This window comes from Lynx rufus, unplaced genomic scaffold (assembly GCF_022079265.1).
Source record: "Lynx rufus isolate CCGP_SWC_20201006 ecotype Redwood Valley unplaced genomic scaffold, mLynRuf1.p SCAF_16, whole genome shotgun sequence".
NCBI classification, from domain to species: Eukaryota; Metazoa; Chordata; class Mammalia; order Carnivora; family Felidae; genus Lynx; species Lynx rufus.
Genome location: NW_025814830.1, coordinates 24022103 through 24034166, shown reverse-complemented (window position 1 = coordinate 24034166; position 12064 = coordinate 24022103). Strand labels below are relative to the sequence as shown.

The 12064-nt window shown below is 44.9% G+C and overlaps 1 protein-coding gene across 1 annotated transcript in view; it reads left to right on the top strand.

The window, feature by feature from the left end:
• Positions 1-8574, top strand: part of LOC124511858 (nuclear receptor coactivator 5-like) — a 37917-nt gene extending 29343 nt beyond the window's left edge. Inside the window, exons 6-9 of the mRNA XM_047079249.1 lie at positions 73-348; positions 1509-1703; positions 4107-4253; positions 7823-8574. Of these exons, the coding sequence (XP_046935205.1) occupies positions 73-348; positions 1509-1703; positions 4107-4253; positions 7823-7878 (674 nt within the window). The 3' untranslated portion in view covers positions 7879-8574. The remainder of the gene's footprint in view (positions 1-72; positions 349-1508; positions 1704-4106; positions 4254-7822) is intronic.
• Positions 8575-12064: the final 3490 nt, after the last annotated feature.

Sequence of the window (12064 nt, the reverse complement as noted above, 5' to 3'; positions counted from 1 at the left end):
AACGTTATTTTCTGATTTTAAACGAAATCAGGGCAGCCATTTGATGTAAAGCCGGCTCTTTCTTGTCCTCAGTACATCGTCATATGCCTCTGGAAGATGCCCTGGTGCTGGTAGCTAAAGAATACAGGAGATATTTCTCTAAACGGGAGCAGCAGGAACATGCTGGAATTGCTCTGCGGGCTGGAGATCTCCTGGACGACTTCTTGGCTCGGGAGCACCTTCCCAGCTACTCTGTCCCTTTGGGCATTCAGCACCTTGTCTTCCTGTTGACTGAGGGAAAGCATTTGCATGGGAATGAGTTAAACCTGCTCATTGACTACCTGAAGACCAGGAAAGGGCAACTGAAAGGTATTTGGCACTGTCTCTCCCCCTCCCCCATTTTAAACCCCAGAAAATCCTTTTCTACAAATTGCTATGTGAAAAAAACTAGGAACTTTTTAATTTAATTGAGAGAATATACCTCTGTAATATAAAGGTGTCTGATATGAACTTGTTCCGCATAGGAATTACACTATGTTAATGTTTAACTTTTACAGGCTAACATGCTTTTTCTCAAGCTAAATTTCCTTTTGCATCAGATTTCTAATATATAAATAGGATGACTTCTCTATATAGGTGGACATGTGGGAAATAATTTCTCTTCTCTGTTGGTTTACTTTTGTGATTCGAAGTTTCAGCTTGTTAACTGAGACATTTGTAGGTTATTATTAAGTGTATGGTAAACACGAAGAAGCAGTTCCTAATCTTGAAGATTGTAAAGTGCATTTCAGTTATGAGCCAAACTCCTTAAAATGGAGACTTTTTAGTTGTTGTTTTTTAAATTTTTTTAATGTTTATTTATTTTTGAGAGAGAGACAGAGTATGAGTGAGGGAGGGGCAGGGAGAGAGAGAGAGACACATAAGCAGGCTCCAGACTCTGAACTGTCGGCACAGAGCCCGACGTGGGGCTCAAACTGACAAACTGTGAAATCATGACCTGAGCCAAAGTCGGACACCCAACCAATTGAGCCAACCAGGTGCCCCCAGTTTACTTGTTTTGAGTTAAGTATGAGGAGAAGATAATAATCACGTGTCCCCTGTGGGAAAACACAGCTGAGGTTCTAGGACCATGTTAAAACTTTAAAGAAATCCTTCATCTTATAAAATTCACAATGTATTTTACTTTTGTACATTTTTTATTGTACTTTTCTCAGGGGTGGGGGGGCTCATAAACTTATAACACAATAGGTTTTTTTTTTTCCCCTGGGTGCCTATGTAATTGATTAATTGATTGACAGAAGCATATTAATGTTCTGTTACTTTCAGGTGTACACATAGTGATTTGATATTTGTATATATTGTCTAATGACCACAGTGAGTCTAGTTAACATCCTGCTTCTCTTTGATCGTAGAAACCTCTCAATCAGGGCAAGCGAAGGTCTTCCTTAAATTCCCGGAGTGTTCTTTGTGTAGCTTGCTGGCCTCTGTAGCAGACTTCTGGTGACCACTTGTTTTCTTCGTTTTTCCAGGCTTTGAGACGCCCAAGTCTTTGGCTGGCAGTGATCATCCCTCATTTCAAGGCAGGAATACCCCAGTGGTGGGCAAGCCGCCTCCACTTCTTCCAACCCCTGGAAAGGGATCCTTCTCAGGCCCTCATCCCCCCTTTCCTGCCAGGCCCCCGTTGTTAGGGGACAGACCAGGAGGGGCCCTCCTTTCACTACCAGGTCAGTGCGTCCCTCTAGGAATAAGAGATAGCAGTAGCTCTGCTGCCTTTCCAGGCATCGCCCTGAGAGAGCAGGACAGCTTAGAGCCATTGCCATGTTTGTTGTCATAGTCTGAGTGTTAGGATTTCAGAGGCCTGGGGGAGACACCTGGGGCTTCAGTGGATGCAATTCCTCTTGAATGAGTTGCCGAAGTTCAAGTTTTAACACAGGGAGCTCTCTTGTCAGGGTTGGTGGCCACATTTAGAATGGCTTACACGCAGTTCTCTTAAGAAGCACTCTGAATTCCATAGTGTTTTCGAGGCTTTTCTGAGCCCTTGGTGCTAAATAGTATCTGACATCTGCCTAAAATGAGGTTGTATTACTGTGGACTTTTTCCATCGTAAGTGACAGGGACCTAACTCAGTTAGCTTCAAACAAGGAGACCTGACTGGCTTCCATAACCGAAAAGCCCCACAGTTGACTAACTTCTGGCCGAACTGGATCCTGCTGCTCAAGCACGTTCATCAGACGTGCATCTCTTCCTCTGGGAGGACACGGGGTGTGGGACTAGCCACTTGGGGTACAGACTTCCAGTCAAGCCCAGTGTCTGGCCCTGGTTCCTGGGGCCCCGAGTGTCTGAGCCTTTCCTGTTTCTTGAAGATAAAGAGTTTTAACTCCTCTGCAGGCACCTGGGATGCAGCTACCTCTAATTAGTCACTTCCTTCTCTGTTCCTCACGTTTGGATGCTTTTGTCTCCTCTCGTGTTCTCCTTGTGTGTTAGCAGTGGCAGCAGGGAAGGAATGGATGAAAGTCTGCCATGTTAAAGACAAAGTTGGCAGAGAAGTCTGTGGAACGGTGGCTTTTCTCTTGGGCCTCGAATAAAACTTGGACCTGGGATGCATTTGGGCATGAGTCAAATATTGCTTTGGTCTTTTATGTGAGCAGGGATTATTTTAGCCCCAGATTTTTCTTACAAGCATAGTATTATTCCACCTTGAGTATTATTGTGGCTCAGAATAGAGGGAATGTGCCCTCTTGCTTTGGTAGCGGTACTCATGTACATCTGTTATTGGCAAAGTCAGTCTCTGCTGAAGATCCACAGCCCCTAGGGACGAATATTTCTGGGCACCCCTCCCTGTCTGACCTGGCAACCTTCAGGATGATTGAGAGTATAGTTTCAGGTGTTCTTCATTCCTGACACAGCCTGGGCTTTCTTGCTGTCCTATGTTTGTTCCTTCTTTCCTTCTGCTACTCTCACCATGCCTCCCTGTGCCTCGGCCAGCCCCTGGTCCACCTCTGGGCATTCTTACCACCTGGCTCCTGTGAGAAGTGAGTGAATTAAGAAGAGAAGGAAGGGCTTAGGAGGAGATCTTTTGCTCTGAATTGCTTCTCATCCTTGCCAAAAGTTTCAAAACAAAATTCTTTCAGACCCTCAGAAATGGTTTGGTGTGAACTGTGGGAAAAAAAGCCCTGTTTGACAGGGTGAGGACTGGGCAAGGCAGACCAACTGCCCAAGAGAGAAGAGACAGGGTGCTAGACCATATGTTAGATCCCTGTGACTGTGTCCGGGCCAGTGTTCTGGGCGGATGGATGTTCGATCCTCAGGAACAGAGTGCTTCAGGTACGTTATAGATCTGCCTTTATGACCTGTGAACCTCACTGCTTCGGATGTTTGAGAAAATATATTCCAAGTGTCAAAACAGAACATTTGAAACTAAACCCACTTGTGAAAAGGTGAGGGTAGAGGACCAGGATGTCAAGACACGCGTGGACTAGACTACGGGTCTGCAAACTTCTTTCTTTATTTTTTTTTAATGTTTTTATTTATTTTTGAGACAGAGAGAGACAGAGCATGAGCAGGGGAGGGGCAGAGAGAGAGGGAGACACAGAATCCGAAGCAGGCTCCAGGCTCTGAGCTGTCAGCACAGAGCCCGATGTGGGACTTGAACTCATGGACTGGGAGATCACGACCTGAGCTGAAGTCGGTCGCTTAACCGACTGAGCCACCCAGGCGCCCCCGGTTTGCAAACATCTTAAAGGGCCAGATAGAAATAGGTTATTTTTAGTGTTATAGGTTATATTTAGTGCAGGCCAAGAAGCAAAAATCAAGGATATTATGTACATACTTATATAACCATTTAAAAATGAGAAAACTATCTCAGCTCACAGTTTGTACCAAAACATACAGCAGGCTGGATTTGGCCCCCAGACACTAGTTTGCTGACCCCTGCACAACCACTGAGGCACAGTCTGGTCCCAGAGAGGACTTGGTAGAGCTCGGAGGAGCTGAGGTTTGTGTGTGTGGCAGGTGCTCCGTCCTCCGGCCCTTTCTAATGATTAAGGAAAAGTCCCTGTGGGAAGAGCAGCTGGAACCAGGTTCACCCTGTATCTTCCTGTTTATATTTTGGTGTCTGTGCTCTGCAGGATTGGTCAACCCCAAAGGTCTGTTTGTCCCTCCCCTGCTTCCAGCAGCCCCCTCCAGGAGACCTGTTCCTTTGCCATGCCCCCATCCCAAGCGTGCGAAGCGCCCACTACTTGGGGAAAAGCCAGGCCTTCTAGCACCACCGCCAGGTGAGTAGGCAGGTGAGCTGTGAGTGGCATTCTGGGGTCATGCTGTCCGGTGGGAACTTTCTGCGACAGAGGAAATGTTCTACAGCCGTGTGGCCACATGTGGCTATTGAAGTGTGGCTGGTAAGACTGAGGAACTGAATTTTTAATTTTGTTTGATTTTAATTAATTTAAATGACTGTAGTCATGTATAATTACATAGTAGTCACATGCGGCTAGTGGCTACTGTAATGGTCAGAATAGTTCTAGGCTATTGGACATGTCAAGAGGCAAAAGAGTGTCACTAAATTCCTGCTAGAAACTAATGCCTGTCTCAGTCTCTACGCTTAAGACTTGCTCTGTGGTTAAGAAAGGAGATTACTTGGGGCGCCTGGGTGGCGCAGTCGGTTAAGCGTCCGACTTCAGCCAGGTCACGATCTCGCGGTCCGTGGGTTCGAGCCCCGCGTCGGGCTCTGGGCTGATGGCTCGGAGCCTGGAGCCTGTTTCCGATTCTGTGTCTCCCTCTCTCTCTGCCCCTCCCCAATTCATGCTCTGTCTGTCCCAAAAATAAATAAAAACGTTTAAAAAAAAAATTTAAAAAAAAAAAAAAAAGAAAGGAGATTACTTGGGGCGCCTGGGTGGCTCAGTCGGTTGAGCGTCCGACTCTGGCTCAGGTCATGGTCTCGTGGTCTGTGAGTTCGAGCCCCGCGTCGGGCTCTGTGCTGACAGCTCAGAGCCTGGAGCCTGTTTCTGGTTCTGGTCTCCGTCTCTCTCTGCCCCTCCCCTGCTCATGTTCCATCTCTCTCTCTCTCTCTCTCTCTCTCTCTCTCTCTCTCTCTCTCTGTCAAAAATAAATAAACATTAAGAAAGGAGATTACTAAGGGTCAGAGAGGTGTTAATGGGACACCAGCACTACTAGAAACTGTCCTTGACTATGACTATTCAGAAGGATTTCAAGAAGCTGGCAAAGGGAGTATCTTCTAATGAGGTTGAGTGTCGTGTAATTGTGCGCCTGAGTATCCCTGACATCGTTCAGAGGTGTGCGCTTTGTTTCTGCTTGGCTCAAGGAGACCCACAGCCTCTCTGCTGCCTGGCAGAAGGACAGGAACCTGACCGGTCATATTTAAGGTACTGACTGATTGATACCCAGCCCAGAGGCTGCACGGGAAGAACGGCTTTTTCTCTGTCTTCCTTCTCAGTGCAGGTCTGGCCAGCTCTTCTCTGATGCTGCCTTCCCTCCTGTATGGCTGGGAGACATGAGGCCAGAGGCCCTCAAGTTGCCCCCAACCCCACTAAGGCCCAAAGGTGGTGGTAAGAGCTGAGATGCACTCTGGCTTAGGTGGAAGGCAGCCAAGGAGGCATTTTGCTGACTTCATTTCTAGTCATTCAGGCTTACCAAGCCTAAGTAAAGGCGCTGCCCAGAGTTCCTCTTAGTTCACTGTTATGTTTGAGTTCTCTCCTGAGATTTGGTGCTGAAGCCCCAGGTCTTAGGAAAACAAGCCTTTGTCCCTCTTTGTTCTTTATACAAGAGACATTTTTCTTTCCCCCCCTTTTTTTTTAAGTTTATTTATTTATTTTGAGAGAGAGACAGCATGAGCAGGGGAGGGGCAGAGAGGAGGAGAGACAGAATCCCAAGAAGGCTCCCTGCTGCCAGTGCAGAGCCCGACACCGGGCTCGAACTCACAGACTGATATCATGACCTGAGCCAAGATCAAGAGTCAGATGCTTAACCAACTGAGCCACCCAGGCGCCCTGCAAGAAACATTTTTCTTGAAACGTACTGCCATTTAAAAAATTTTTTTTCACATTTGTTTTTAAGAGAGAGAGAAAGAGAGGAGAAGCAGGGGAAGGGCAGAGAGAGAGGGAGACACAGAATCTAAAGCAGGCTCCAGGCTCTCAGCTGTCAGCACAGATCCCAGTGCAGGGCTCCAACTCACGAACCATGAGGTTGTGACCTGAGCCGAAGGTGGACTCTCAACCGACTGAGTCACCCAGTGCCCCTGCCATTTTAAAGTTTTAATCCTTGGGTCACCTGGCTGTTTCAGTTGATAGAGCATGGGACTCTTGAACTCAGGGTTGTGAGTTTGAGCCCCATGTTGGGGGTAGAGTATACTTAAAAAAAAATAAGTTTCAGTCCTCTGTGTTTTAGTCAAACGTGGCTCTGCAAGATATACATTGGTGTGGTTGTGGTATAAAGGGTAGATCTTTATAAAATGGTGGCAAGACATGGAATAGACATAGGTCAGTGATTTCCACCCTTCTGGGAACCCAGACAATGTGTCTAATTCTGAAGTTCCTCATCTGACAGACCACATTTAGGAAATTTCGAGAATTTTCCTTACCCCTAAGATGGCCCTCTTTGGCTTCTGAAGGCCGGCTCATCCCCAAATTCCAGGACTAATAGTTAGAGAAAACATTTTTTTAATGTATATATTTTTTAATGCTTATTTATTTGAGAGCGAGCAGGGGAGGGGCAGAGAGAGGTGGGGGGTGGGGGACAGAGAATCCAAAGCAGGCTGCACGCTGACAGCAGAGAACCGGATTCGGGGGCTTGAACTCATGAACCGTGAAATTATGACCTGAGCTGAAGTCAGCTGCTTTAACCGACTGAGCCACCCAGGTGCCCTGGAGAAAAAGTTTTTAAAAAAACAAAAAGGAAAACAGGAAGCATGCCATTGCAAGGTATAACCGTAATAGTTACCATGTATTGAATTCCTGTTGTGTCCCAGGCGTTGAGGTAATTTCATTTAGTCTTCAAGTAACCTTGTGGGCTAATAGTGAGATTATCTGTTTTCTACATGAGTCACCCAAGGCTCAGAGGGTGATTAGCCTGGATGAGGTCACATAGTGGTACGTGATGGAGTGGCGACTGCACACCAGCCGTGAAGCTCCACACTCTGTGTTTTCACTCACCACACGATCCAAAAAGTCGTAGACTTTTGCTTGGATTTCAACCACATCCTTCTAGTCACAGTGTAAGGGCTGCAGAGATTTTGAGGAAAGAGTGGCTGTGGTCAATGTGGGGCAGCCTTGGCGGAAGTCAGGTATTAGGGTACCTGAAAGGGAGAGGCACCCAGTTCTCCTGCTGATCGAGAGGGACCTTTGGGTGAAGTGTTTATGACAGCACAGGTGGGGATGGGACTAGGTGTCCTCTAGCCCTTTGTAAGATGAGGGCTAGCACCAGGTGCCAGGATTAAATGAGATAATATGAATGAACAGCTTTTTTTTTTTTTTTTAATGTTTATTTATTTTTTAAGGTGGGGGAAGGGCAGAGAGAGGGAGACAGAATAGGAAGTAGGCTGCAAGCTCTGAGCTGTCAGCACAGAGCCTGACACGGGGCTTAAACTCACGAATTGGGAGGTCATAACCTGAGCAGAAGTTGGATGCTTAACTGACTGAGCCACCCAGGCGCCCCTAATGAACAGCTTTTAAGACGCCCCAAGAATTACACATATGTCTGTCTGCTGGGGCTGCAGCTAGGTCAGACTCCTCCTGCAGAGGTGGGTGTGGCTGGAAGGCGTCAGTCACCTGGGGGCTCTGCAGACCAGGAAGAGGGACACATACTGATGCTGTCATGTCCCTCCTCTTTATAGATCTCCAGTCAGTGCTGCTCAGGCAGGCAGCTCAATCCACGTCTTTGCTGAACTAAGGAAAGCTCCCTGGGGCTAGGAAAACAAGGTGGCTGCGGCCCAGATGGCAGCTTCGCCCTCCTTGGAGGACCGGGTCCCTGTCTGATCCTGGTGTCCAGGCAGTGGGTGCGAACGTGTTTCCCTTCTGTCTAGTACACGGTCCCTGGCAACGTGTTTCATGTTTGGAGGTTCTTTGTTCCAAACTGGAGGTTTGTGGAAGATCATTGTTACAGATACTGGATCTCAAAGTTGTTTGATTATATACATATTAAAATATAATGAAAACTTCTAGCTTTTACATACTGGTTGCCACTTTTTAAGGACTTGTTATTTTGGAATAATTTTAGATTTACAGAAAATTCCCGAAGATAGTACAGTGAGTTCCCTTTATCCAGTTTCCCCTAATGTTAGCATCTTATATAACCATGGTACCTTTACTGGGAAATTTGCATTAGTACAATAATGTTAACTGTATTATAGACTTTTGTTTTAGCAGCTTTTCAGCTAATGTCATTTTTCTGTTTCAGGAACTATTTTGGGTACCACATTGCATTTATACTCCTTAACTTTATTATGTTCCAGTTTTTTTTTTTATGAAACATTTAAATGTATAGAAAATTTGAATGACGAGTACAATGAACACCCATATACTCTGTATCAAGAATTGTTAACATTCTGCCATTTCTTAAGTTGTGCATATGTCTGTGTAAATAAATTTTTTTTCTCAACCGTGAAAGTAAGTTGCAGAGTTCATGACACCCTACCTTTAAATACTTAAGCCTGTAGCATGCATCTCTAAAACTGGGAATGTTCTCCTATATAATTATGATAAAGTTTCACACCTTAAAAATTAATAATAATTCTATAATATCTAATATCTGGTTTCCTGATTTGAATTTTCTCATTTGTCCCCCAGAAGCTTTTATGACTTTTTTTTTTTTTAAGATTTTATTTTACCCAATGTGGGGCTGAAACCTATAACCCTGAGATTAAGAGATGTACACTCCATTGACTGAGCCAGCCAGGCACCCCTTTCGTGGCCTTTTTTAAAAGCCAGGATTTAATTGGTTTGTATATTGCATTTTTTTAAATAATCTGCCCCCAATTTTATTTTATTTTTTTTTGAAGTTTACTTTTTGAGAGAGAGATAGAGAGCGCAAGTGGGGCGGGTCAGAGAGAAAGGGGGACAGAGGATCCAAAGCAGGCTCCACACTGACAGAGAGCCTGATGCAGGGCTTGAACTCACAAACTGTGAGATCATGACCTGAGCTGAAGTCAGACACCTAAATGACTGAGCCACCCAGGCACCCCTCTCTCCGCCTTTTTAAAAATTAAGCAAGCTTTATGCCCAATGTGCGGCTTGAACTCATGATTCCAAGAGTCTCCTGCTTTATCGACTGACCCATCCAGGCGCCGCATTTCGTTTTTATTTTATTTTAGTTTTTATTTTTGAGAGAGACTACGTGAGCTGTGGGGGGTGGGGAGGGGGAAGCAGGGCACAGAGAGAGGGAGAGAGAGAATCTGAAGCAGGCTCCATCCTCAGTGCACAGCCTGATACCAGGACTTGATCCCTGAGATCATGACCTGAGCCAAATTCAAGAATCATGGGATGCTTAACTGAGCCACCCAGGCGCCTCCTGCATTTGGTTTTTATGTGTGCTTAGTTTATTTTAATCTAGAATACACCCCCCCACCCCCGCCTCCAGTGATACTGACTTTGAATCTAAGCCACTTACCTTTTTCTGCATTTGTCTGATTGTTTCTTCAGGGCATCATGTAACTGTTCTTCTATTCCTTATATTTTCTGTATCCTAGAAGTTTGGTCTAGAGGCTTGATTAGATTCAAGTCCTATATTTTGGCAAGGATATTTCACAGATGGTGCTAATTCCTATTGCATTGCATCAGAAGGCACGTAACAGTTGTCCTGCTGGGAATGCTGCTGTGCTTGGTCCCTTAAGGTGAGGTGGTTACTGCCTTGGAGCAGGTAGGTTTCTCCCTTGAGGCTTGATACTTTGGCATCGAGCAGATACCTGTTCCCCAACAACTTTGACCTAATTGTTTTAGTGTCCACTGATGATTCTTGCCTGATTCAATTATTATATTGGGCCCTCCCCCCCCTTTTTTTTAAGTTTATTTTGAGAGAGAGGGGGGGGAGAGGGAGACAGAGGATCCGAGGTGGGCTCCATGCTGACAGCAGAGACCCCGACATGGGGCTTGAACTCACGAACCACGAGATCATGACCTGAGCCGAAGTCAGATGCTTAACCAACTGAGCCACCCAGGAACTCCGTCCCTTCTTTTTAATTGAAGTATAACATCTTAAGTGTTCAGTTTACTGAATTTTAAAAAATTGTACAAACCAAAGTTCCAGCGCCCAAAAGAAGGTATGGACATTTCTGTCACTTCAGAATATTCCAGGCATTCCCCTTCCTCCCGCCAGCCCTTTCTGACTTCTATCACCTTAGTTTTGTCTGTTTTTATAGGTTATGTAAATGGAATTGTATATATTTATTGTGGTGATCATTTCACAATATATACAAATACTCAATTGTGTTGTACACCTGAAACAAATAATAATGTATGTGCTTTATACCTCAACAACAAAAAAGATTAAAGATAATTTTTATAGATATGCAAATAAACTCTTTTCAGTGGAGGTTTTATTGACTTCCCTTCTCCAGTATAGAAGAATTCAGTTTTGTTTTGATTTGTACATTCATTTCAATACTTCTGATTTAAAAATGTGACTTTGGGGGCGCCTAGCTGGCTCAGTTGGTGGAGTGTATGCCTCTTGATCTTGTGTTTGTGAGTTCAAGCCCCATGTTGGGTGGAGAGATTACTTAAAAAATAAAATAAAAATAAAAGTGTGACTTTGCTTGCATTGTTCTTTAAACTGGTTGTGACACTTTACTGGTTGCCTCTTTAATAGTGATTTAAATAAAATTTTTAATGCATGTTTACTTTTAAAAAGTGGAATCCACTGCTTCGGATTCTGTGTCTCCCTCTCTCTGTTCCTCCCCCACTCACACTCTGTCTCTCTCTCAAAAATAAATAAACATTAAAAAATTTTTTAAAAAACGGGGGGAGAGCACCTGGGTGGCTCAGTCGGAAGCGTCCAACTTCGGCTCAGGTCATGATCTCATGGTTCGTGGGTTTGAGCCCCACATCGGGCTCTGTACTGACGGCTCAGAGCCTGGAGCCTGCTTTGGATCTGTGTCTCCCTCTCTCTCTGCTCCTCCCCCACTCACACTCTGTCTCTGTCTCAAAAATAAATAAACATTAAAAAAAATGTTTTTAAGTGGAATCCTGCAGTATATATTTTATGGAGACTATCTTATTTTGCTTCATAGAATGCTGTAGAAGTTCACCCTTATTGTTGCCTGAGTGCATAGATTGTTCCTTTTTGTTGCTATAGGGAAGGTCATCGTATGGATATACCACAGGCTATCCGTTCCCCTGATGATAGACTTTGGGGTTTTTTCCAGGTTTTGGCTATTATAAGATTGCTTATTCAGGTCCTTTTGTAGACATACATTTTCATTTCTCTTGGGTAAATACCTAGGGACAGAATTGTTGAATTTAATAAGAATTGCCAAAGTGGCACCACCATTTGATAAAGCTGGCAGCAGTGTCTGAGAGCTCTGGTGTCTCCACACCCTGCCTTGCTTTTGGTCCCGTCAGTCTTTCCACGAGCATGAAATGTTTGTCATTTTTGTTTTAGTTTGTGTTTCCTTGATGACTAAGGACGTGGAGCACCTTTTTCTTTTTCACTGTTTATGTTTCGGGAACAGGCTAGTGAAGACTTAGAAAGGCTTTTTTTCTCTGTGTTTCTGAGCACCACCTGTAGTAACAAAGTGCCATAAACAGGGTGGCTTAAAACAACAGAAATTGTCCCACAGTTCTGGAGGCTAGAAGTGTGACATCATCAAAGTGTCAGCCAGGCCTTGCTTCCTACTGAAACCTGTCCGGGGGAACCCTTTCCTGATTCTTCTAGCTCTTGGCGTTTGCCAGGGATCTTTGGTGTTCTTCGGCTTGTAGAAGCACCGCTCCCGTCTCTGCCTCTGTTGTCACATGGCCATCATTCCTCGTGTGTCTCTATGTTGGCTGTACCCTATGCATGTTTTTTTTTTTTTCCCTTCCACAGCTTTAAAAAGAAACCTTTTCCCCTTTACCTCAAGGCATCTCCTTAGATGACACGTGGGAAC